General features: G+C 36.4%; 2 protein-coding genes across 2 annotated transcripts; one reads left to right on the top strand and one right to left on the bottom strand.

Annotated features, from left to right (window-relative positions):
• Positions 1 to 1232: 1232 nt before the first annotated feature.
• On the bottom strand, positions 1233 to 18648 carry LOC116165373 (kinesin-like protein KIF21A). Its single transcript, XM_031479757.1, has 8 exons — positions 17981 to 18648; positions 9906 to 10097; positions 5835 to 6096; positions 3647 to 5597; positions 2253 to 2584; positions 2048 to 2202; positions 1818 to 1995; positions 1233 to 1486 (listed from the first exon to the last, which is right to left on the bottom strand). Exons 1-8 carry the CDS (start codon positions 18016 to 18018, stop codon positions 1295 to 1297), a joined length of 3300 nt encoding a protein of 1099 aa, XP_031335617.1. The 5' UTR covers positions 18019 to 18648; the 3' UTR covers positions 1233 to 1294.
• A 2316-nt stretch (positions 18649 to 20964) lies between these two features.
• LOC116165374 (peroxidase mlt-7) lies at positions 20965 to 27067 on the top strand. The gene is made up of 9 exons (XM_031479758.1): positions 20965 to 21090; positions 21545 to 21767; positions 21818 to 22186; positions 22236 to 22414; positions 22461 to 23006; positions 23057 to 23254; positions 24340 to 24644; positions 24694 to 24917; positions 26358 to 27067. Exons 2-9 carry the CDS (start codon positions 21622 to 21624, stop codon positions 26740 to 26742), a joined length of 2352 nt encoding a protein of 783 aa, XP_031335618.1. The 5' UTR covers positions 20965 to 21090; positions 21545 to 21621; the 3' UTR covers positions 26743 to 27067.
• The last annotated feature ends 239 nt before the right edge of the window (positions 27068 to 27306 follow it).

Here is a 27306-nt window from a genome sequence, read left to right as displayed (position 1 = left end):
ACCAAAAATCGACTGCACCAAAATTTCTCGGGAAAACACTTTTTCTTATTAATTTTGGTGCGTAGAATCCAAATCAATTCGTACTTTTTCGATCAGACTTCTCAATCAAAAGTTATAGACTAGAAACCAATTTCGAAAAAAAATTCAAAGGGCTGTAACTTTTGAACTAGTAGCCCAATCTTGGAACTGTTTGCAATTATGGATTCTACAGGCCACATTCTATAAGAAAATTTTTTTTCCGCGTCGATCTGAGACAATTTTTTTTGGGGGGCTCAAAAAAAGGCAGTGTATAACCTTCCTTTTTTACCGAAAATCGACTGCACCAAAATTTCTCGGGAAAACACTTTTTCTTATTAATTAGGGTGCGTAGAATCCAAATCAATTTGTACTTTTTCGATCAGACTTCTCAATCAAAAGTTATAGACTAGAAAAAAATTCAAAGGGCTGTAACTTTTGAACTAGTAGCCCAATCTTGGAACTGTTTGAAATTACGGATTCTATAGGCCAAATTCTATAAGAAAATGTGTTTTCCCGGTCAATCTTAGACAATTTTTTCTTCCGGCCCAAAAAAAAGCTGTGTATACCTACCTACACTTCGTTTTTTATTCATATTTTTCGCTTAAACATCTCAATCACAAGTTATTGGCAAAAAACCTTGCCTTGCTTTATAGGTACCGAAAACCGACTACCCAAAAAATTTTGGGAAAACACATCTTATAAATTACTCTTGCGAGTCAGTCAGTGTCAATTTTGTTGGACTTCAATGTCTCAAGTTTAATCCAGGATCCTGGACAGTTGTATACATTTCAGCTGCTCCATGGATGTGGGTGGCGGTTTCGTCATATATCTCTGTCAAAAGACACACCATTTGTCAATCTGTTTAATCAATTTAATGAAAAAATGTCTTTTTGTCATCTTCATGACGAATGCAATAGTGTAAAGAAACTTGATTTCGAAGCTAAATCACTGTTCAATAAAATGTAATCCATAAGTAAAATACTATTTAATTTGTACAAACACATGGTATGAGAAAACCATATTGAAATATGTCCCTCTTGACCTAAATCTCAAAGAAAAGTATTTAATATTTTTACACCTTGCTCCTTTTTTGGAAAAAGTGTAGAATTTATCTACCTATTGAAAAATCAAACAACATTTATTTATTTTATTCTAATGAATAAAAACGACTGATTGCGTTAGTTCTGAAACCACTACGTCAATAAAAAAACCTGCAGTCAATATTAATTGTATTAAGTCTTTAAATTGATTACTACATTTAGAAATAAATAGTTAGTCATAATATTAATAACAGGAATATCAACAAAAATACTAAAAGAATTAACAATATTTCTGTACAAATAACAACAAAGTGAATACTTATAATGTGATCAAAAGACCTCAAAAAGAAGAAGTCCGCATCAATCCACATGTTATTATTATTATTAGCTGCATGCATCTTCCTATTTTTCAGTTTTATGAATTTAGCCTGTAAATAAAATAAACTATAAATGAAAGTACAAACACATATTACAAAAACTTATTTATGTTAGTGACAGTTCTCATTAATTTATATTTTGCCACTCAAATTATAATTATCTACCTATACATTAAAAAATAAAAATGTTTGAAGCCTGCTCGCAAGCTTATTTCTTTCAAGTGATTTTAACGTTATGAGCTGGTAAATGACGTACAAGACTCAAGATAAATTTCGCTACCATGGATGAAGAAAATTTGATTCATTTATAAAAGTTAAAATCTCCCATTCGCAAATTGACTACTTATTTTCCAATAAGAAAAATTAGAAACTATAGAACTAACTTAAGAGTTCCGGAAATACTTGGAATCCTATAAATGGAATTTTCATGTAACAGATTAGAATCTTGAGATTTGGATATGTCATCAGTATCAGCTTTTAGTCCAAACAATAACTCCGATGGAGCGGCAGTTCGTTGACGAACTTTGGATTTGCTACTTTGCGAGGTCTCCATATTAAACCTGCAAGTACAAATAATTTCAAATAGGTACTTAAGGAATCGTTACAACCCACATTTCGATTGGTGAGCCTGATCTACTGGAATTAGAGCTAGTTGGCTCATTTGCATTACTGGAAATGCTAGTGATTAACTCTCGGGCAAAAACGGGATGTTCTGTATGTAAAACGTGATCTAACAACTGGCCTTTTACAGCATTTTCTTGCCTTAACTAAAAAAAGCATGGTTAATACACAACTAACATTGCTGTTATTTACATACCTCGGCCAGGGTGGCGTCACATTCCTTCAGTTTGGCATCCCTCTGCGCAACAATGTGGTTTTGATTGAAAATCATACCGAACAGTTTTTTGATCAGATATTTTGCTTCATTTACTTCCATCATGGTATCGACAATTTGCTGAATATCGTTAGATTCGTTATTATCCTGAGTTTCTTCAATTTCCATTACATTGTGTTGTGTTTCGCTAATTGTTTCCTGAACGTAATTAATATTTTCTCTAATATCTTCTATCAGACTATCTAATTGCAAAGTGTCTTGATGCTTTTCAACGGCTTGTTTTCTACGTGCTTGTAATAACTCTAGTTCTTTTCCTAAAAAAAGTCCTGTGTTGTAAGTACAAAGACACTACATTAAAGTCAAAATTTTCAAACCAGAATTCCTACTTTAAATGCGTAATTGAATTGTTATTATTATCATAGAGTTGCCATTAAATAGTTTTTGAGTTTTCGTTGATTGTGGAGGTCCTTAGCAATATGTCAGTTTTTCTGGAATAGGTGTCAAAAAAAATGTATTGATTCAACCATGGTTGGACATTGGAATATGAAGCAGACCTCCTGCTAATCATGTCTCCTTTCCTAGATAGAAAAGGAAAGTGGCAGACAAAGATCTGGTATGTAACGATAAGCAACCGCCTCTTTTCCCTAACTGTACTGTGTAAAATTAAATTTGTGCCTCCCGAGATCAATTTTCTGAAGATTCTCTCCTCTGAGGAATAGCAAATCTCTTAAAAATTTCAGTAACCGATGGGGTTGTGGTCTGTGGATATCTTATTTCAAATCTTTGTGAACTCTAACAAAATATTATTCGAATTCGTTTGGTTCAATAAGAATGGGGTGGGCTGCTGAGTCTTCAAATTTTCATGAACAACATACACAAACATAAACAAAATCTCGTACAAGTGCGTCTTAGCTTGCAAACAATGTTCTCGATAGCATGGCGAAGGTCCCCCAATTTTGGGTACTCAAAGACTCGTGAACGGTAGCAAAACGACGGGCTGTGGCGAGATAGGCAAAAATTTTACATGCGTCGTTTCGCGACAATAAACTGCTGTCTTGAAAAATGTCCAGCGTGAAAACGAGACGGTGTGGATGCGACCATGCACTACAAAAGATGAATTGAAAGACGCCCCCTATCCCCCCGGAGTCCGTAGTAGAAATGACGAACGGGAAGGACGATTTTAGAAATTTGTAGTTCCTAAACGAGGACGGTTAGGGAAGAGCGTTTGAAATTCTGATTTATTTTTTAATAAACCTCCCGCGATAAAACGGCAACTGTTTCAGATCTCAAAATGCGACGGGAACTCAAAAAGCCATATTATAATAGCAATCAAATCTTCGTACTTACCAATTAACTAACAATTCAAAGAGGCTTACCTAACGCTTCTCGTTTTTCCAAGAAATGTTCCATACGAACTTCTTGCTCAACAATTCCCCTTTTACTAATGGCTATATTGTTAATACACTTCTCAACTTTCAACCACTTTTGCTTGGCACTCTTCTCAGAAAACGAATTCGACTTAATTCTCCCCGACGCTTTAACACTAAGTCTATTCATTTGATTTTTTCTTAACAAGGAAACTTCCTCCTGCTTACGCTTCAGGACTTGATCCTTAATTCGACGTTCCGCCTCCATCGTTTTGATCATATTGGCATTTTTCCTACCCTCTTTCTTCAACTGGGCGATTTCGCGTACCCTGCGCATCTCAGATTCTTTGTGGCGTTGAGATTCTTCCTTCATTTTGTTAATCAACTTCACCTTGGCCTTCTTCATATCTGATAATTCGTTCTTAAAACATTGAAGTTGATTTTCTTTATCATTTTGGGATCGAAGTAATCGAGCGTGTTCCTTTTGAGCAGTTTGTAATCTTTTTAATTCTTTTTGCATGTCCGACAGTTTTCGTGTATATTCATCTTTAACCCTCTTAACTTTATCGTCCTTTACAGAACTGGTAGAGTAAGACTGCAACACCTTGTCCCTTTCTTCTTGGGTGTTACGGATGCGTGTTTGCAGTTGCATCAATTTATCTTCGTAATGTTGTTTCATGGTTTGCATTCTTCTTTGTGACAGTTCTAGTTCGTCAATTAATTTTTGCTTCATGTCAATGTCGGTCGTTAGCGTCAAAAGCTGGTCGTTTAAAGCGGAATCAAAATCTTTCTCTTCGCTGTCACTGTCGAGCTCACCGTCGCTGCCATCGCTGCTGTCCAGATCAATTTCCGAATTAGTTTTATTTTTTTGCAACAGCAGTTTATCCCTTTGCAAATCCCTTTTAGCTTCCTCCAAAACCGCAGGAATTTCACCAAAGGAAATATCCATAATAACTGATGGTGCGCGGACTGTAGTTTCCTGGTGGCCTTTGGAAAGTTGTTTACGCAAACCTTCGCAGGTGTAATTCGATTCCATTAGTTTCGCCTGCAAATCTTCAATTTCCTTCAAGTACGTTTGTACCATATCGGCAACATGGTTATCACCACCTGAACTAATCCAATTCCCTGTCGCCTTCTCAGCTAACAGTTGCGTATTTTTAGATGTGAGTGAATCTATTGTTTCCTGCATTGCTTTAACTCGTGTACGTAGATGATTTAATTCATTTTGAAGCATGGTGTTTTCATAAAACATATCGTTAACAATTTCATTGCCATCAATGCCAATCACACGCTTGCCTTGTTTGTACTCTGTTAATTCTAACTGTAACTGTGTAATTTGTTGTCGTAATTGTGCAATAGTTCTAGAACTTTTGTCTTGATTAATAGACACTTTATTTTTAATATTCCTCGCACGATTCGCGTATTTTAATGTATTTAACGTTTCCATGAAGTCTCTATCACTGGGACTAACACATGCTATCATCACAGTTTTACTATTACCTCCTAAACTATCTTGTAGTAATCTAGTTAACTTAGAATCCCTATAAGGGACGTGCAACGCTTTTTTACTTTTATCTCCTAAAGCTGAAATCACATTTCCAAGTGCCAACAAGCCGCAGTTTATCGATATTCCTTCTTTGGCCCGCTCGCCTGTCGCACCCGTTCTCTTCAACCTTTCCGATCCGGCCAAGTCTACAAAGTGGAATTTGGCGGATAGTGTTTCAATTTCGTTACCAGCACCATCGTCATCTTGTACAAGACGTTGTTGTTTTATATGTAGAGTAAATATGGCATGAGAGCGACTAGATTGTGTATTCATTTGCGTACTAGCAGTTGTACGTGATAAAGCACCTACTCTGAGGCATTGAAGTGCTTCTTCCGCAGATCCTACAGTTTTTAAACTAATACCCTTTATATTGATTCCACCAGAGAGATCTTCATGAATTTTGTAAACTTTGTCCTGAAAAAGATAATGATAGTGAAAGCTTTCTAGAGGATAGAAGATCCACCAACCCAGTTAATTTTCTGAGTTAATATAAAAATTAATGTGGAAAGAAACCTGTTCAGCATAAAGTTCATTAGTTATGGTTAGTTAAAGCTTTATGAACCAAAACGTATCACGCACGAGTGTGAAAGCAGATGCAGAGAGCAGTTCCAGTTAGTGATTCCCAAACTGAACTAGAAAAAAGAAACTTACTTTATTATAAATTGGATTAAAAAGATCGATCACTTCTTCGTTATATAACTCCATAAACTGTGCCATAACTTTAAATTCAGGTACAAAGGTACCAGTTGCCTGAGCAGCTTCAATACGTGAACTGATACCATAAAAAAGATGGTCAATTGCTCTTGGGATAATGCCAACTTGCTCTGGAGGCAATTCAACATCAAAACCGGACCCCATCGTATAAGTTTTACCAGACCCTGTTTGTCCATATGCCAAAACCGTTGCATTGTACCTAATTATGACAACCATTTCAATCAGATCGATCAAGAGCTGTTATGCAATTTTAAAATCATGTACATTCTTAAGGTGTTCGCATAAGTATTTACAAAATTAATTCATAAATATGTAACAAGCAACCTACAAAAATTGCGGAAGTGCGCACCTTAAAAAGGTCCACGACTAACTAAATTTAACCCAGTGTAAAAATGCAAAAATGGCAATCTTTGTGTTTTATTGCGAATGGGAAACAAATAATTTGATTACCGGCATAAAATTTGTACAGGTTGTAAGGGTCATGAACCCTGACTTTTGCCCAAAGGGAAAATGACCTAAGTGTGTGTATTTTGAAGGTGCATTCAAATAAATCAGACATAAGATTCTTACTTACTTAGAATTAAGGCTAAATTAAATTTAAAATTGAACAAAGGGGAAAAGATAGAATAGAGCGGCCCAAGTCACTGGGGCTACATTGAATATACCTACTTCTTACCAAATTTAAGCGGTTTTTTTTTCCTGTTTTTTTACACTTTTTTACTCTCGCTAGTACCTTTAGTTTAGAGTCTCACAGAATAGAATATACGGGGTGGCCAAAGATAGACTGAAGGGACGCGTCTCAGTGACATAACAACTAAACTAAATTATCTCTCCTAGATATCTCTTTTAGCGATTAACAAACAGCACCCACCACCCAAATCAGAATTAAGACCTTAAATGACAAGTATCAGCGATCAAATAGAAGTGCGATCAAAGAACACATCCTAGAATGCATCATCAGTATAAATAAGGACGGGGACTGCCTGTTTGGAACGATTGCGCTCCAACGGAGGGGATTGCCAGGGACATCAGAGCCTCTCAGGAAATTAAGCAAAGGATTAAAAAAGAAATCAACGCATACATCAGGGAAAACCTGGAAGATTTCTACCCACAATTGGTAGGAGACGTAGACGAATAGGTGGAGAGAACCAGCAGAGTTACGGAAATCGTAATCAAGAAGCACCGAGGCATTGAGGTGGAGAAATTTGAAGGAAAAGCAAGAGTATATCCATGGCCCAAATCAAGATGAAAATAGGAAGACTAACAATCACAGGATGCCACATCCCCTCGGGCAAAAGAGGACAGGCGGAACTCAGAAATCGAAGTGAAACAACAGAAAAAAGTGCGGAAAGAACCTAGGTATCATACTAGGCGGCTTCAGTACGCAACTAGGCAGACTGGACGAAAGTGAAGAGGAGGAAGGGAACACAGCAGACATATGGGCAAAAACAGTAGGATCGGACCACAAAACGGTAAAGGGGAAAGTCAAGAGGGAGGGGGGAGAACAAAGGACAAGGAGCACAGCGGGGAAACCGAAGGGTGGGATGTGAAACTTCTGTCAGGGGAGAAGAAAAGAAAGGAGCACCGAAAGGAGCAGTAAGAGATTAGAAGCAAAAAGGGGGAAGGGATACCATATCGGAAAAGATCGGCGAAACGCTCAAAGAAACAACAAAGAATACACTAGGGAAACAGAAACGCCCATGTGACCGAACAGAAAGCGGGCCAAAACCCACACTAACCTGAAACAAAGAAGGAGCTAAGGGAAGCCAAGGAAGAAGAAAACGGAGCCTATGAGCAACACGAAATCAAGGAATTCCCCGTGTTCGCGGAGAACATCGCCAAACTCAGACCAATGTAGAGGAATATGCAAATGTAATGGTATAGGCACATCAAAAAATACAAAAGGAGGAAACAAGGGGGAAACAGAAAATAATATACCAATGACAGCGTGGGCGATGCTGGGACTACCCAAATTCCTAATCAACAAAACCATAAACGCGTGGCAAAAGGAGTATACTAGTATACAATGGTTTTGGAAGAAACCCGAACACTAAAAGAAAACCAGGGGGATCAAACAAGCATGTCCGCTTCCCCAAGACTCTTCGCGATAGCACTTGACCACGCTATAGAACAAACAAGGATGGTGGTGACGAACCTTAGCACAGGCGGCCAATTACTACTACCGACATTACTGGCGTACGTGAACGATCTATTTGTAATCCCGGATAATTTATAAGACACTGAGGACTTCGTCCAGGCCAGCATGGTACCAGGTACACCTGGAAATGGTGGACCTACAAATACACAACGAAAGCTACATGATGATAAGAGTGCCACACCCCCAGTACAAAGAAGGAGAGAAGACCATAATAGCCGAGAAGGAGATAACTATGAAGCACAAGATCAAATATCTAGGAACGTACATAAGCAGCACCCTCAGCAGGCCCAACGCAGTGCAAGACAGAATAACCAACGCATTCAGAAGCACACACGGAATCTGGAACTTCTTACGAGAGAAGAAAATACCGGGCAGCTGGAAAATGATGATTTACAACACGAACATAGCACCGACAATGTTATACGGAATTAACACTTCAGCGCTAACAAGGAGCAACAGACGAACATTGAGGAGGGCGGAGTGGAAGGCACTCAGGATACTGAAGAAAACAGCAACCTCACAAGAAAGCAGAGAAGAGAACTACTAGAAGGAAAGATGATTACCAGGAGACTGAAGATGATTCAGATGAGATACTGGACATACCAACAAGAGGAACAAAGGCCATATCATACGGGCTGCCAAGATTGTGTGTGCCTCGGAATGGAAGGTACGCCGACCCTGCCACACATGGAGCACCACCATAAACCAAACGGTAGAGGTCTCGGGGATTACCATGGGAAGATGGAAGAAAAGAGCAAAGACACACATCAAGGAAGAAAGAAAGCAGAAGAATACTGGAGGTGGAGGAAGAAGCCAAGGGGTGGAGGAAAAGGAGACAGAAAGTAACGCAGCGAGAGGACAACAATAAAAAGGGCCTAACACGAGGGAAAACCGGGAAGGGAACGAGACCAAAGGATAGGAACATCGGAAGCCAATGAACGCCCGCATAAGAAGCTATCACTAGAAAGCAGAGTTCCTTCTATGGCAGAAGACCAGTGGCGAAGCTGTGGCCGTACCCGTTCGAGTCGGATAACACCCAGTTAGCCGCCCCCCACAACCCCCTCAATCCACAAAATCCACCACATTGTTTGGCATATGTCGCGGCCCAGCGCGATGCCAACAAAGTAGTGGAGAAACGTCCCTGATAGTGTCTACCAGGGACGCATCCTCACGATAGTTGACTAAATCCTGGGAGAGGCGGCGACGCCAGGCATATGTCAAAGTTTCAAGTTTCAAAAGAGAGAAATCAGATATTCAATCAACAGTTCCATTAGCATTTTGTTAATGTAAATGACCCAGACCCACAGATTAAAATAATTTATTTTTAGACCGCACTGTGGTGTGGCCCCTTAAGCTAGGTAATTTGTAATAATTTCACGGCAAACACTACTAAATAGTTATGTAAAATTAGCAAATAAATGAGAAAAATGGACTATTCCACGCATTACTAACTTGTCGACAGAACTAATTTTGTTTTTAAAATGATGACCATATCTTACAAATTCAAATGGTCAAACTTACAGCGCATAATATTTCAGTTAAAATAAGCCACCCTTAATACTGGGTCATTTGATATTAACACTATAAAAATTCGTGAAATAGGTACGTCAACTTTAGTTTGTACGAAGACATGCACGTAAAAAATTCACCGTTCGTTGCTCACAACAACCTTAAAAAATCGGTCGAGTGACATTCATTTTTTCTTTAAAAATTCGGCGCGGCGCCGTCATTTCGAAAATAATCAATATCATTAAGGAGCAAATATTGTTGGAGCCTTGGTTGTGTTCCTATCCGTAAATAAAACACAAAGAGCACTCCCACTCTGCATTTCCTAAAATAAAGATACGTACCCTTCCAATGAAGAATCTACTAATGAGGCCACGCAGGTATCATAAACATTATCTTGATTATCGGGGGTATCAAATACATAGTCATAGGTGAAAGATCTATCTGAGCCCAGAGTGACTTGAGGTTCATTGGGAGTAACTGCGGTACATACATGGCACATATCTATTATTTCACGTGGTATTTGAGGTCGAATCCTGAAAAAAAGACAGTAATTAATATTACAAAATACAACATCATAAATACATACAAGATATGATCAAAAATGCGTATTAAAAAATAAGCCCCCAGAAAGGTGGTTAGATACTAATACTGTTGCATAGAATGAGAATCTAGCATAAGATTTTTGAAAATGTTGTTACAAATTTAACCACGTTTCATCCCTTATTTAAAATAAACAGTTTTGTTTATTCCAACAAAGTTTTGCTCAAACAAAAAGCAACAGTAGGTACACAATTTACGGGCTAGTCCCACTTGCCCTTGGGGAAGATGTTTGCAATAAAATTTTTTGTAATTTATATTTCGATATTCTCAGGCAGACTACTATGACTGCTATTTAGGTATCAAATTTGTTTCTTGAAAGAACCTAGGTATTGCATTTCGATTATTGAAGTTGATATTTAAGAAATCGAGATCGAAGTATGTCATGGGCTGGCGAGTGGGCTGGGCTAGAAGCACCATCAGTAGGTAATATACGATGGTTATACGTGTTCCCACTTAATTGATGCGACGTAGGTACTTGAATAAAAATGTAAAACATTAGACCACGAATCTCTGAGTTAATGAATTCAAATCAAGTAGTCAAATATTTAGCAAGGTTTTGAATGTTACGTAATAAATTTAACATCAAGGCGAAAATTTTGCAAAATTGTCGTAGCTTTCTAACTTTCAAAGAGGCACCGTGGCAAATTAAGTGGACGTAATAGGCTAAAAGATAAAACTCCTTGCTTGACCATTAACACTTAGCCTTGTTGTATTTAATTGCTTAGTTTTTCTCATGCAAATGCTCCATGAATAGTGCAGAAACAATAATGCAATACACAAATCTATCAATCAACTGAGGTGGAGGAAGAGATTTTGGACAAAAATTTCATCTTCATCTTCGATAATGCCTCATATTCTGATTAGAAGTATTTGTAAAACGGGTTACAAAAAATGAATTATATGTTGACAAGCAACCACATCTCTTAAATGAGCGTATTATTAATTCTGTAGGTGTAATATATGCCATGTTTCCGAACGTGGTCGTCCATACTTTAACTGAATTTTAATTATAATGAAGTGAAACTCACGCGAACAACAAAGCAAACTGAACACTAAACTTTTGGTTTAATTTCATTGAGGGTGATCAAAAACGATGAAACACAAAAATATTGTGGCAATTCAGCAACTGGGTCACAACAGTAATTACATTGTACCTAGATATAAATAAACATGTCTACTATGTTAAAAACGTTATTGGCGCGTGAAACGGAAACTGCAATTAAAAAAATGTCAACAACTATAAAAACTGTGCAACAAGGTGTACGAGTTCATTTACCGGCGACCGTGGCCATTAGCCCATTACTGGTCATAGCACTATTCCACGATTTCTCTACTGCAGTGGGATGTACCGAATCGTGGAAATAAATTAAACTGCGATTGAACCATACATAACAGTATTTTCGTGACTGCAAATACAGTTAAATCATTGAGTAAAAACATGATTCAATGGTTAATTAATAAAACAAAACTATTTTGTAGGGAAACTATACATAAATGACATTTTTCCCATCGACAGTGATCTCTTGGCCAAAAGGAAATGTATTCTTTCCTGCAAAACGTCACACAGTCGCCAGGCTCAATAGACCTAGATAGAGCGATCTTATAAGACCTTGTTGGCGTGGTACCTAAAGGCTGTTGAGTGTTGAGGGATAACAATTGCAGTATAACATACATATGTAACTAGCGTATTGGAGGTGGAATATACAGCCTCCCTCTTAAAACGTTAAAAGCTGCATCTTTTTTCTTAAGGTAGTAGGGTAGAATTAAACGTCAGTATAATATTAAGAGTGTCTACAAGATTTCCACCGACTTTCCTCTTAATCCTTTTCACTGCAATTGCATTCTCATCTCCCAAAGACCGTCAAGTATTTCTTACTCACTTTAAAAAACCACAACAGTGTGTAAGGCCCTTATAGACATTTAAAGTTTCAGGTGACTTGACTTGCACCTCTATGGACCAGTTGGTGGATATCGACCGCGTGAAGCCTGTCCGCTCCGCCTCTCTCCATGTCGGCTCTAGGGACAATCCGAACCCCTGAACAGTAAAAGTGGTAAAAAAAATTCTTTTAAATGGAAACTGCGAGATCATAGTTTAGATAGGATTGAACTCGGCGCCTCCCATAGCCATTGATCACAGCATATTCTGTCTAATTTTCATTAATTCTTTCCCAAATTCGCCTTTCCTTATACAACCTGAGCATTTCCTCGTTATTTCCGAAAAATATTTCCCCAAGTACTGAACACTCCTACAAAATGTCCTATTTCCCGTCTTTTCCCAATAATGGTTCCTTCGGCTACTGTCGTAGCATAGCATTTGCACGCGCTTAATTAATTAGGTACAAACTTTCAAGGTTTACAGCATTGAATATAACAATAATCAAAGGTTTACAGTACAAATTAACACAAAGTAGTGGACAGTTTAAATATTAATTAAGCTCATCAAGTCAATAGAAAAGTAACGACGAGTGACCGAGCCATAAATATTCACTACCTCAACACGTTAAAATAGCCCGAGAATTTGCCATTGAAAGTATCCACTCCCAGAGCAAAAATAAAATTTCGCTCATTGATATATAAACCCGAAAGCTATTTTCGCGAACTTAACATCAATAGAAAGCAAAATTGTGCCACATTTGAGTTCTTTTAATTTTTTATTCAATGGTTGAAGGTAATTCTTGTTGACGTGCATTTTCATCGTTCTTCAAAAGCGATTAAAATACAGCATCATTATAACTATTAATAGGTGATGATTGCATGTTTTATACTCCTAAGTGGATAATGGAGTTAAATCTGGTATTATAAAATAAGAAAATTAACCACAAATTTATCTTCATTTGTAAAGGTCTTTGAGGGATAATTGAAACTCACGGTCAATGTCAATATAAAGAAAGTCTTAAATTTGTAGATGTACCTGAGATCTTCCATCGGCTCACCAGAATTCAACAATTGGGAATTGGTGCGTTCAAAAGCTCAATTTTTGAGCTTTTATATGTCAAACCAACGTCAAGTTTGCAGAAGACATAAATTATACCAAAAGAGCTTACAGATTTAGAATTAGCGTATTGGAAAGCTCGAAAAACTCATAAACTCGCTGAACCTCCCCTTCCGTAGGGGTCTCGAAATGTGTGTTACATAGGAGTTTTTAATTGAAACTGAATTAAAAGTCTTTGTAGAACGTTAAGAAGAAGATAATTTTTGCCAGGTGGGTTGCTTAATTTCCCAGCTTTCTCGGTTCCCTTGGAACAGGCCTCGGTTTACTGGACTACTTTGACTGTTGTAGCATTTTCATATGCTTTCGGGGCGGATTTTCTCGGCCTCTTTGCTTTCTTTTGTCTTCTCCGTTTTAGAACGTTGCAATTTTTTTATTTAATAGATATTACTTTAGCAAGTAAGATGGAAAGAATAGAAAGAATTTTGACAAATAAAAATGGTGTCTGTGCAAGTGCAAGATATTTCAAAAAATTCGTTAAGCCTCTTGTGAGCAAGAAGCGAAGAGTGCACTTGCAAATTTGTTTTTTCGATTTTAATAGCCCTTATGGACATTTCATGCCTTAAAGAGAATACAAACATGAAATAATTTTTAATTTCTGATCGAATTACACCAACACCAAGTTTGTAAGTGATGTAGTTCCGAAGCCTTTGTGACTGAGACAGACAGACAGACATAAAAGGTGCGCAACAGTGCACTTTTTATTTTTTGAAAGTGAATACAAAAACCTCGACAAAAACGGTAGTTCGAGCGGTAGTTACATTTTCAAACATATAAAAATTGACATTTCTTGTAAAAGTAATAGTTTATTTGATGTTAGGAATCAAATATGATACTTTACTAGCTAAGCTAAATTCGAATCTACTTAATTCTTTTAACGTTTTCGCATATTGTCCAGTAATAAGTAAAAGTAATTTAAATGTTAATTGATGCGCAAGTAAATTTTAAATTTTGGGATAGTTATTATAAACTTTTTTTTTAAATGCTAACGGATGTTACACTTGCCTGTTATTTCGTAATGAACATAAAAACTCACTTCCGTTTCATGCATTGTCTCTTAAAATACCATGCCCGATGCTGTTTAGTTCAACCAAGCATTTGTTTACGGTTTCTACTCTTTCACTCATTAATATTGCACGTTTTAAAGATAGTGTAAGAAAAAATTACAAAAGATTACGCCGCAAAATCGAGTAACGTTAATACTTTTTGAGAACGAGTACCTTTTGGGATGGCGTTAAAAAATCGATTGCTAGCAGTCAGTAAATTATTTTCTGCAAATATCTAGGGGGTAGGATTGCCATTTGTCCCGCTTTTCGAGCAAAATTATACATGCCGCCAGAATTATAGAAAAAAAGTCCCGATTTGCTGAAGTGTCTATATAAAATCCAAAAGCACACTTTCGAAAAACATTCGCTCATCGAAAAAATACGATTGGTACAAATTAAATACAAATACATTATATAATTTTTATTAAATTAATAAAAAAATTGTTAAAAAATAACAGCAATCAAAATATACAAACATATACATAGGTATGTACTTTTTTATTTTATTTTGTCCCGACTTTACGTAATGGAAATGCCTGTTTTCCCGCTTTCTTACACAAAGCACTCGATTTAAGTGAAGGGCCTTATAGCAACCCTACTTGGGTTTGGTTTTCCCTGTATTTTCAAAGAAATAAATAGCAAAACGTTCGCCTCAACTAAGCACAATCCTTCAATGGTATACTATAAATTGGATTGGATTCCAGTGATCACTATCCCATACGTATTACCACAGACACAACCAAGACAAGCTCCCCAGGTAAACAGTGCAGTGCATTTTGCTTCCCGAAAAGTGACCAAGACAGGAAGATCGAAAAATTTAGTTCCCACACATTAAGGAAGGGTAGTAGCAAAAGTAGGTCCACCAAGTTAGTAACGACCATTTCCGGTATGCGTATAACCATAACGGACCCCCCTAATAAAGTTAGCAAGGATCGATGATACGAAATAAATAATGTGGACACAAGTGATCGAAACACTGGTTCTGAGTGAGCAAGTTTCTTGAAGGGCTTGGGGATCACCGTGAACAAAAATAGGCGCGAAATTTAGTTACTATATCTTTGAATAAAAACAGTATTTTCGAGACTAATTTATTCCTGTTTATATATTATAATCAAGGCAATGCGTTTTCCTTACCGAGATTAATGCAAATTTTGCTTAAATGTGGGCATCACACTAATTATTTTAAGGAATTTCTGCAGTAATGGCCGACTTTGAGGAAAGGTAGTGAGGAGCCCAAATCTTTAAAGCGCTTAACGGGGCTTAATGTCTACCTTGCATACAAATTTAGTTATACATCAAGGCATTGCGTTTTCCCTAAGGAATTACATAAATGCAAAGTTTGCATGAATGTCGACATCCCCATAATGTTGGTAGGGCAATTACGAGGGCAATTACCTTTTTCTGTTGTAATAGTTGATAGGGACTTTCATTGAATAAAAAATTTGAGGAACTTTGAGGAAGGGTAGTAAGCGGGGCCCAAGTTTATTGAAGGGCTTAAGGCCCGCCGTGAACACAAACAGGCACTGCTTTCGCTACTAATGACAGGAAATTCAACCGGAAATATAAAAGAAATAAATGAAAAAAGTACAAATTAACTAAATACGAGACTAAATATAAGTACACCTACCTACCATGAAAATTAAAATTTATTTGAACCAAAAATATCTTATATCCGGTGGTGTCCTTTTGGAATGTCTTGGTTTTTTGTAATATCGAAAAAAAAAGCATATAGACACTTTTGAACTTCAGGAACACAATTTGCCATCAAGAAACAGTTTTTCTATTTAAAATTTATTTATACCAGAAACAGATTAAGTTTGCTTCTCGGATAAACAAATAGGCGATTATAATTAATTAGCATTAGCCAATCTTTGTAGGTCATAAAAATAAATCAATATACAGATTAGGAAAGTACACACTGACATTTTGTTCAAATATAAATTGCGTCATTAATTTCTCACTGACGTAGTAATTAAACAAGGTAAAAATTGCGGTGTCGCTTCCCATCTTTACACATTACATAATGCATATTTATATCTTATTATTTCGTGTTTACTCATCGGTCCATTATAGAAGCACGATTATCAAATTAATTATAATTAGCTTAGCGATATGTTTAATTATATTGCAGGTACGAATTTCTACTCTGTTATATAGTGTAATAATTACTATGAACCCAAGCCATACGTTTATAATTAGATCTAGGTCAGACCTAGTCTTGTCTAAATAATGCAAAATGCGTTTTGCCCTTTAGGATACCTACAAGAATTCAAAACTATTTTGTCAAACAACCGGTCGTCCTCGTGACGTTAAGAATTTCAAATTCCTGCTCAGAATGACATCAAGTTCATGCATATATTTATGACAAGTTTATAACGTAAACATGCTTATTCAAAAACAAAGGTACACTCTGTCTTGCAAATTTGTCTCAATGATAAAATTATCCCCAACCTAGACGTTACCTTGTGTGTATAGTGACTTAAAAAGGAATCTGTCCATACCTGGGCTACTGGATTAGTTCAGACCATTTTGATGTCCTACTATTAACTATTGTATTAATGAATAGCTATAGTCTCGATTGGTAATTGGTACTCTTTGTAATTAGCTGGAAAGAAGGTTACTTTTCATCTGAGCTATCTGTACAGAAATATGTACTATAAAAAATAAATGCGGCACTATTTCTTTTCCATTGGTCGATTCTTTAATAAATACTTTCAATTTAAGATACATGCAATTTTTCCGATTTTGCAAACTCTATTCAAAAAACAATTTTAGATCCGTAACTTTCATGTTGAAGAACCGTCAACCCTTTTGGGGCTACCCGCTCTGCTGCCTCAATTCTCTTCCCTTCATAAGGTCTCTAGCTACGTGCATTAGTGGTATAATTTTGTCAGTTTATCTTTACTAAGGTCCACATTTTTAATTTTGTTGTTCTACATGAATTCCATGTTAAATATTTAGATAAGAGCATGAAATTTAACCATGTCTTTGGATGTGAATGATGGTGAGATTTAATTTAATTTAGTCAGCTCAGAAGTCAGATCTATTACTATAAAACAAACAGGGAATTGAGATCCAGTCTCGGATCCAGTGATATTTGTACAATATTAAAATTATAATTAAATTATGCAAAAATGAGTGTCCAGTCTTAACCGAGGTCTTAACGTTTATTAAATATTACTTATTGTAATCCTTCGACAGGACTTTGATTTTAAGGGTCCGGTATCGACCAACGTTGAACATCTGTATATTTTCTCATAATTTCAATTTCTAATAAAAAAAGTTAGTGCAAAGATTCTCAATCGATTTAAAAAAAACCCGTATTTCAGATTTTTTGTATTCCCAATCCAAGGCCAGAATAGAGCTAGTAATGCATTTTGAAGGTATCCAATATTGGATTTTAATATCTCCATAGCGAAAACGATGCGACACCTTTTCTGGCCATCTAATGATCAGTAAAAAATAATGTTCTTAAGACGAAATGGTAGTTCTAGATATAAATAAAGTGCGGAGAGTATTTTTAGGTAAGTATAGCCGAGAGTGTTCATCCCGGCGGTTAAGTTAATTCAAAAATCGGAGTCATTTGGGCTATAATTAAATAAAGCTTCACGACCGACAGAGTAAATAACCGCGCGCTTTTTGTGTTTACAAATTTGGAAAGTATACTTTCATCCCACACGACGGAGAGGTACACCATATCCTTGAAAGGATAAACCACTCGGGCGCGAAAAATGACGAATTTTGAGAACTTTGCGAAAAAACTAGATGAAAAATGGTTTACCTGACAGCCACTCGAACCGCACCATCGTCTTCATCCATGATTGAAGATTCACCTGCACTTCACATTAACAATTAGACATCTGTAGCACAATATTCATGTAGGTCCCACGCGTTTAACACACCTGCATTTGCTTGTTACAATTCTAAATGCACTTTGGTGCACTTCTCATTGTAAGTGTAACAATTTAAATTGCGCGAAACGCTATCATTACTTCACTTATCTGAAAACACATTATCTGAACAATTGTTCGCGCCCACCGAGCGATAGAAAAGTGAAAGTAAACGAACGAGCGTAATACTAAAAGCAAACTAACCTACAGTAACATAAGAGTAGCGCAGTTCTATTGTGTTGTAATTAAAATGTAAGCAAAGTTTGAAAAGCGAACCGTAAACTGGAAACCACGCCAGTCAATTCCACCACAAATCGCGTTTAAACTGTTTCCGCGACACAAAAAAATCTCACGATAACAACGTTATCAGCAATATTGCATTTATCGGCAACGAACAATTTGAATTGAACGATTCCGCGCCGCGGACAGGGCAACGCGCGGGAAACAGTAATTTTAGGATTTGACTACTTCCGGTTGCAGTAAATGCATCAAAACTCGAAAATAAGCCATGTCTAAAAATACATTTTGGTGGAATACTCAACTTCCAGGTAAAAACGGTCGCATTATTTCGCTGGTCACCGGTTATTTAACGAACAGGTTCAGGTAGTCAGTTACTCACAATACACCCCACCTTTAATTACTTTACGTTATGATGCAGCAAAACGATTAGGGAATGAATACATGCGATCTTTTGTTGAGTTACGCAATTTTTTGGGGCCATTAATGATCCTAGAGCTTCAATTACGGAGGCTAAAGAAAAATTGCTATCAAAAGAGACAAAAAAGTATGGGAGTAGTGAATGACATCTGACATATGTACTTTGAAAGGAGAGAAAGATATCTCATCTTAGACTGAAGAAGATTGAGTTGTGAATACCTTTGTCCTTCCCTGTGAGACTTTCAATTGCTGTAACTTATGCTACAAGCGTTACATGAATGTATAACAAAAGGGTATAATATCTGAATTCAAATTTAAAAACCAGACAACCCAAGGCACCCTTTTTTTAGGCAACCAACTGAACAACCTTACTCACATCATTGAATAATATATTATTCAATGCTCACATCCAAAAATTAATACCAAGCATATTTTACAGACGCCAAGACATGCCATGCGAACTGTTCTTAATTAATTTACAAGCCTTCCCAGGAATTTTCCAATCTTTCTGGACATTTGTAGATCTATCTGGAAACAGTGCCGGTTTAGGAACATTTTCTCCCCTCGGCACAGCGCTTTAAGCGCCCACCCGGCACCTAAAAAAATCCTTTATTAAAAAATTAGTCTTTAATAGAAAATAAATGGAATAGTATAATTTCACGAAAAATAAATCATTTGCGTTTTTAGATAACAAAAAATAATAATTTTCTAAAACTGAATCGAAAAAGGTAGGTATTTTTAAATAATAAAAAAGTCATAGTTCTCCAAAACATTTTTTTTCTAGCCTTTTGTGAAGCAAATTTATCCAAAATTTCCTCAACATTTATGCGGTCTAATATATCACTATTCATGTGTAAAAGTGCCAATTCATTAAGTCTCACTCTGCCGACAGAATTTCTTAAAAAGTTCATAGTAGTCTCGCTCTGCGTTTATACGTATATCAATTTGATACAAAAATTGCAGCTTCTCAGTTTTCATATCCTGTTATATATAGTAGGTAAATGTACACATTTCAAGATGAATGTGTAATTACTGTTAATCTTTGTCGTAAAAAATGATACAACAGCAAGAATTAAATTTAAAAAGTCGTAAGCACATCGTTATGGGAATTTCCATTCAGTGTGCGTACTGCTCATGGCATACGATACCTGGTGGCGGCACTGGCGGGGGCGGCTGGCGCCCCTAAATGGTCGGCGCCCCTAGGCACGTGCCTACCGTACCTAACCGGCACTGTCTGGAAATATGTACAATATAAGATTGAATAAGCTGTGAGCTGCACTGAGAAATGGATAAGCTTGGAATTCGGGGTGTGATACATATCTTCTATTTGGAGGTTTTCCGCTTCCGTGTGAAGAAGATTTTGCATATTTCTTGTGAAGTGCAATAACGATAGAGCAAAAAATATGCATATGAATGGACATATCATCCCTTAAAAAACGCCATAAAATGTCTACATAGGTTATTTGATTGTAACTTACTAAACAATATTTATTTAATTGTAAATTTGACAAATTCATGAAAATTAAAAATTCTTGTTATTATTTTCAGTTGCTAAACAACCCTTACAAAGCACACCGTATTTTTTTAGTAACAGTTTTCGAACTTGGGCGTTTTTCTTAAGTGAATGTAGTGAGAATGAATAAATCCAAATGAAAGTAAGTACCCATATCAAATATTGCGATAGATTTTATGCCATATGTCAACCCTTCAGGTCCGTACAACCACGAAGTAGCAAGGGTATTTATTTTTCAAGATGGAGCTTGAGAAAAACGAAGATCATCAGATTATTACTGTAACTGAAACTTATTTATAAAATTATTGATCAACAAATAATTTTTTAGTGTTCTGTATTATTTTTGTACTTTTGAAGATGTTTGGTTATTGTTTAATTAACAAGATCGGTAAATGATCTACACTGTTACATAATGATCCTTTTCCTTATTGTTTGATTTTCTTTACAAGCCAGCTTTTAAATGCACATAAAGGTATAGCCCCTATCCGTTTTAAAATTATAAATTGTTTACTTTTACATAATTTCATTTATTGTGAGGGCTCTTATTTTTATAGCACTTAGAGCCAATCATTGAAGACCGAGACTTAGTACCGAATCACCTAGCTTGGGCACAGAGTACTCTGGGATCAACCAAGTTCACAGACTGGTTGACGTTATTGCAGGAAGGAATTGAAAGATCTACTCTTCAAACTGCGTCGTGACCTACCACAGTTCTAGTAAATTATAAAATGCTGCCCTTCAGAGAGCTTTTCTAGTCTTACATAGTCATCAAAGTATCAAGTCTGAAGACCTGGCGTACGTGGGCCCCACTACGTAAAAATTGCGGCAAAGGTGAACTATTGGAAAAATTTGTACTTATTCTCAGTAAATAGATGAAGAAAAAATGGTACTAGTCCATTTCATAGGTGAATGAAATAACACCCCCTAACGAAACGTTACTCTTCCCAAATGGGCTCGGATATAAACGGTTCATGCCGCATTTATATTATTTATTATTATTATAAGTTATTTATAAGTTTTTAGATTGACACTTGACTTTTTATTAGGTGGCATGTACCAAATGTACGCCAAATTGTGCTTAATTTAATAGATGCGGGGCATGCTAGACCCCAAACGTTTTATGACCCAGTCCCCCATGTCCTTTAACAATATTTTTACAGGAAGTATTTTGAATTCTATTGGCACATAAATTATATGAAATGGAAATAGTAAAACCACATTTTTTGCAATCTATACGCGAATAATACCCCTGACTGGTTTCATGAATAAGGTATACGGTTTCTAGAGAGTTGATTGGCTTCTGATCAAATTACCAGAACTTTAGTTAAGTTCAATAATCGTAGGTGCCAACGTCTTGAAAACATGAGCATGTCTACTGAAAATACCGAAACTACCCATTTATTATCCGTCGATAATCAACCGCGATATGTCACGTATAGGCCATCGTTAATGCAGCAAAGATATCGACGTTTAAGAACTTTTCAGTGTTGCGTGTGTTCTATTTTAATGTAAGTAGCAAGTTTAAATCGATTTCCATGCACGTATTGTCAAATTTTAGAATTTTGCTCGCTGTTTTGATAGTGTTTGCGGTAGCTTTTAGCATTAAAACCGACCCTGAATTGACTGATGATGACGACACGAAAGCAAAACCCAGAAATAACACAAATTTGCTCTTAAAATTGTCGTGGCCCATAACCGACAGCGCCCAGAAAAACATTTGCTTTGATCATGATAGCGACTGGAAAGACGCGCTGGATTTCGCGTCAAATGCACTCCGAAGTCGTGATTCGTTCGAAAAATTGGCACCAACTCTACCCGTGGATAGCCCCAGCTATAGGCACCAAAAGGTGTTCATTTCTTCCAATACCAGTAGGTTACTAGCCCGTGAGGGATTTGTCAACGAAAATGCTCGTAGATATCTTCGAAGGTTGATTAGTGACTTCTACTACTTCCTGTCTTTTACACAGTCATTTTAGGACAAATAATGTGACGTTTTCACTTTGTACAAAAAATCAACCTAGCAATATGACAAGATGCAATGAGAGTCAAAGATATAGAACTTACGATGGCACGTGTAACAATTTGAAAAATCCTTTCAAATATGGAGTTGCTTTTACGCCATTTAGACGAGCTCTTCCGCCCGACTACGGAGATGGTAATTTTATTGTCGCAGCGCAAAATAGTCTTAATTCTGCTTCCAGGATTTAGTGAACCGAGAATTGCTAAAGATGGTGGAGCTCTTCCGTCTGCTAGAGACGTTAGCGTGTTGGTCCATCGTCCGATTTACAGACATGATAACAAATTTACAGTAATGCTAGCGGTATGGGGCCAATTCATAGATCATGACATTACTGCAACCGCATTAACCCAAACCAGTGAGGGCAAACAAATCGCTTGCTGTTTAGAAAACGAACACCCCGACTGTTTTCCAGTTCAAATTTCGACGAACGACCCCTATTATGTACAACATGGGATAACATGTATGGAATTTGTCCGTTCGGCTGCTGCTTCAAGTGACCATTTTGAACCACGGCAACAACTTAATCAAGTGTCATCGTATCTTGATGGATCTGTAATTTACAGTACTTCTTCTGACACAGTTGAAGCACTACGGCAATTTCAAGATGGAAAATTAAATGTGCTTGTTACCACCGATAACAGGACCCTATTACCACCCTCCTATGATGAAGAAGACGGCTGCAACCGTGAAGAACAAAACAAGTTAAACAGATACTGTTTTTTAACCGGTAAGTTACCGCATGAAGAAATGTTATATTTTAATAAGTGATGATTGTAGGTGACGGTCGCGCAAACGAAAATTTACATCTCGCATCAATGCATCTTATTTGGGTTCGTCAGCATAACCTGTTGGCGTCAAATCTGAAGGAATTAAATTCAGAGTGGAGTGACGAAAGAATATTTCAGGAAGTGCGTAAAATCGTTATTGCCCAACTACAACATATCACTTACAACGAATTTTTAAGCGTAATAATTGGTAAGGAATTAAGGATTTACTGCACGATATACAATTTCCTAAGGGAAAAAATCAATTCAATGGCAAATTCCCACCACATTTTCGCTGATGACAGCTTTTCTGTCGAAACGCGTTCGGGTTTTTGTCTTTTGATGTTTGCTTGGGATTCTTTTTACTTCAACGTCCACCAGTGATCCATTAGTTTGGAATACACATAGGTACCTAGGTAGATGGGACACTCATTTTGCTTCCCAATTTAAAATAAAATGATCCCTTACCCTAGCTAATGTTGTATTTCTGGCTGACTAGCCGCAGAGAGCCCATGGTTCGAATCCGGGTTCAAGAATGGTCTTTTGTACGTGTAAAGTGAGTGGGGTTGGTTAAACGATCTTGGCCCAATTATAGGAACACTGGATCACATGGCGTGTGCTATTCTCGACCCAAATGCGTGGGGCCTTACATCCTGTATGGGCCCACCCAAGGCTCTCAAACCTAATAACGATCTAATAAATGCAGTGAAGAAGGAAATCAATAACATGGTGATAAGTAAATGAGCTTTCTAGCCTCCTAAAAAAATTACTGTTCCAAATGCAGGAATTGAATTTGCATTTGCAATTTGGTTAGTTAGGAAAGTTCATGGGTGTTTAAACCATATTAAAAGTAACAAATCTTTAATTTGGGTATTAATAATGTATTACAATTTCTTTGACAAAATATCACAGTTCGTTCTTAGTGGAAGGGATCAAAAGGCTTTGAAAGTACCTATACCCATACGTAAATAATGAACTTTTAGGATTGACTTTTGTTTTTTTTCCGGAAAACTGCAGGGTCACTTAAAAGGGTTCTTATACTTATCCTCCTAATGTACTTTTCCTATATAGTAATAAGAAATTAAAATCGGTTCTATATGTATACTTAGTGCCTTTCTATTTGAATCTTATGGACGAATATAACTGATTAGAGATCTTAGGTTCCATTTGATAATGAAGAATATCCTGCTTTTGAAAATTGGGAGTGTTTTGTATGCGAGTCTTTTAATTTGGTTTAACTTGGATCGTGATTTGTGTCGTTACTACTTTAGAAACTATTTTAGTTTACTGTTTTAGGGCCAACCCTACGAAAAAAATTAGATCTTAATCCTCTCAAGCAGGGATATTTCGCTGGTTATGATGACAATATCGACTCATCGATTGCAAATAATTTTGCAGCAGCTTCCTTTCGGTTTGGACATACCTTAATACCCGCACTAATAAAAGTTTTGAAAAACGATTCCTTAAATGAAGAAGATATACGCTTCCACAAGATGCTGTTTAATCCATATAGTCTTTATGAACCGAATGGACTCGATAGAACTTTACGGGGTGCCCTAAACACATCTATTGAAGCGAGTGATACATATTTCAACGACGAAGTAGCGATGTTTTATCGAGTGAAATGAGTAGCTACTATGATCTTTCTAGGTGAAGAGTCATTTGTTCGAAGATTCACAAAATCCGATATCAAAACCGCATTACACTTTTGGACTGGATTTGGTTAGTCTAAATATTCAAAGAGGGCGAGACCACGGATTACCGGGTTATACGAACTGGCGCCAACATTGTGGTTTGGAACGGCCAAAACATTTCAGTGATCTTGCGGATGATATTGACCAAGATGCATTGGCAAACATCCAGCAAATATATAGGTAATTGGTTTTTTGTATTGCATTTACAGTAGATTGTAGGTATTTATGCTCGTCAAATCAATTAATTGAATTATTTGTTGACTTTTATGTGAATTTGCCAACATAATGTATGGCTATATCCATCCTTGTAAGCTGAGTAATTGAGAGCTCCCCTTAATTGAACCATTTGGTGCAATAAGCAATAAATTTCCTTGTTCCATTTTTGCAGAAGGCGCCTGACAAAAAATACATACATAACTTATTAATTACAATGAAAAAAAAGTAGAACAAATTACGAGTGTAACATAATTTTTGCTACACCTACCGTATATATACGTATATACTGTCAAATAATTTAACTCTAAATATACCTTGCGAGCACTATTAAAATTGCAAGATGTATGTTAATAAATGCAACCTTGACATTCTCTATGTCATACAATTACGTCAAAGATCTTTATATAAATTTCTTTTGCACAGTCCATTGTACATACCTTGAATACAACCCTGATCCTAATTTGTGCATTTAAATCATCGATTAAAAAAAAACTATTGTATGCATATTGCTCATCTTGTACTTTTGTAGAGGGTTATTTGTTCAAGCAAAGAGCATCAAACTAAGTTAGCACTATATAACAGTGGGTACCTGTACTTGCCAACAAAATTAGTACTGTACCTAATCTTATCCACCTACTGGCGCCAGCAGTAGGTACATAAGATAATAAAAATGAGACCCAAAACGGTTTTAAAAATATTGCTGTGGTTCAAATAATGTTCTAAAAAACTTCGTGAGTTATTTTTTGAGATTTATGCGGTCCCTAAGAATTTTTCGAATTTTTTTGGAAGAAATGCCAAAAAATAGCTGTCCAAATAATTTACTAAAGAGATTACTTGAACTTCCGTCGACTTTCTAGGAAAACTTCTAAAAAGACCTTCGACAGATTTTTAATACAACCTACTGGCAGAATGCAAAATTCTAATTTAGGTCGTATTTTAATAATTTAAAATATTGTGCGTTGAGCTCACCATTTTAAAGTTATAAAAAGTGCACTTTTGCGCTCCTTTTATGTCTGTCTGTCTGTCTGAGTCACAAAGGCCTCGGAACTACACCACTTACCGACTCGTGGTATTGGTGTCATTCGATCAGAAATTAAAAATTATTTGATGTTTGTGTTCTCGTTAAGGCATGAAATGTCCATAAGGGCTATTAAAATCGAAAAAACAAATTTGAAAGTGCACTCTTCCCCTCTTGCTCGCAAGCGGCTTAACGGATTTTTTCTGGTTATCTTCTTCATTAATGTAAAATAAAGAAATCCATTTTTTAAAATAGTAGTAGGTACCTCCAACTCTTTGCGCCTCTAAATTGTAGCTTATTGTGCGTTATGGAAGGGGACTCAAAAACGTGATGTATTTTAATTGTCGTAGTAGATTAGTTAACAAAAATCAAAATTGTTTTTGCAGAGACGTCGATGACATCGATCTGTATACAGGAGCTTTAAGCGAGCGCCCATTGGAAGGTGGCATCTTAGGACCAACATTAACGTGTCTAATAACGGATCAATTCATACGAATGAAAAAAGGGGACCGAATGTGGTACGAAAATCCTTACAAACCTCAAGGATTTACATTAGAACAACTTGGTCAAATAAGACTGACAACTTTAGCAAGAATAATATGCGATAATTCGGATAATGTTGATCAAGTGCAACCATATGTTATGCAACGTATTTATGAAGGCAATGAATACACACCGTGTATAGAAATACCGAGGCCGGACCTGACTAAATGGAAGGATGCTGACCTCACACGTACCCACATTTACAGCAAACCCATATCTGTAAAATAAAAGAATTTGTTGAAATATTACATAAGGTATTGTCTACCAGTGTGTACCAAATTTATGTTCACCTACATAGTATATTTAGTATGTAATTGAAAATAATAACCGAATATGATTCCAATAAAAATACATTTTACTCACTGACCCAATTTAAAATATAAATAGCTCACAAATTCTCGTACAGAGCTATTTTCATACATAAATAATTAATGTTGCTCAGGAATATTGTCATCCTCATACAGATAATAGCTCAGTACCTAAATAATTATAAAAATAGGAATAATTCGTTCGCAAACGAAAAGTGCCTAAGCAAAATCTAAAATGTGTAAGATTGGCGCTGGTAATTATTTTAAAATTAAGTATTTAAACGCGTTATTTATTTTATGCAATAAATAGTTTTTTAAACAGAAAATAACACACATACCTATCCTATTCCCTATCATTACCATAAGTAGATATGTGGGCAATAGTACACCCACGAATCACGAATCTATGAATGTTACATATAGGTCGCCAAAAATGTCTAATTTCATTACTTTGCAAATCTTTTACAATATTATTAATTTTAGT

The sequence above is a fragment of the Photinus pyralis genome, unplaced genomic scaffold, assembly GCF_008802855.1.
Source record: "Photinus pyralis isolate 1611_PpyrPB1 unplaced genomic scaffold, Ppyr1.3 Ppyr1.4_LG3a, whole genome shotgun sequence".
NCBI lineage: Eukaryota > Metazoa > Arthropoda > Insecta > Coleoptera > Lampyridae > Photinus > Photinus pyralis.
Note: the sequence above shows the minus strand (reverse complement) of the source record. Positions and strands in the feature narration are given on the sequence as shown.

What these genes read in the sequence shown, in the direction of transcription:
- LOC116165374 (XM_031479758.1), top strand. Translation starts at nt 21,622, where the DNA reads ATGAGCATGTCTACTGAAAATACCGAAACTACCCATTTATTATCCGTC. An exon ending in TGCGTGTGTTCTATTTTAAT is followed by an intron (nt 21,768 to 21,817) that starts GTAAGTAGCAAG and finishes GTCAAATTTTAG; the next exon opens with AATTTTGCTCGCTGTTTTGA. An exon ending in ATACATATTTCAACGACGAA is followed by an intron (nt 24,645 to 24,693) that starts GTAGCGATGTTT and finishes TGATCTTTCTAG; the next exon opens with GTGAAGAGTCATTTGTTCGA.
- LOC116165373 (XM_031479757.1), bottom strand. Translation starts at nt 18,018, where the DNA reads ATGGATGAAGACGATGGTGCGGTTCGAGTGGCTGTCAG. An exon ending in GTGACGCCACCCTGGCCGAG is followed by an intron (nt 2,203 to 2,252) that starts GTATGTAAATAA and finishes TGCTTTTTTTAG; the next exon opens with TTAAGGCAAGAAAATGCTGT. An exon ending in GTATTTCCGGAACTCTTAAG is followed by an intron (nt 1,487 to 1,817) that starts TTAGTTCTATAG and finishes TTTTATTTACAG; the next exon opens with GCTAAATTCATAAAACTGAA.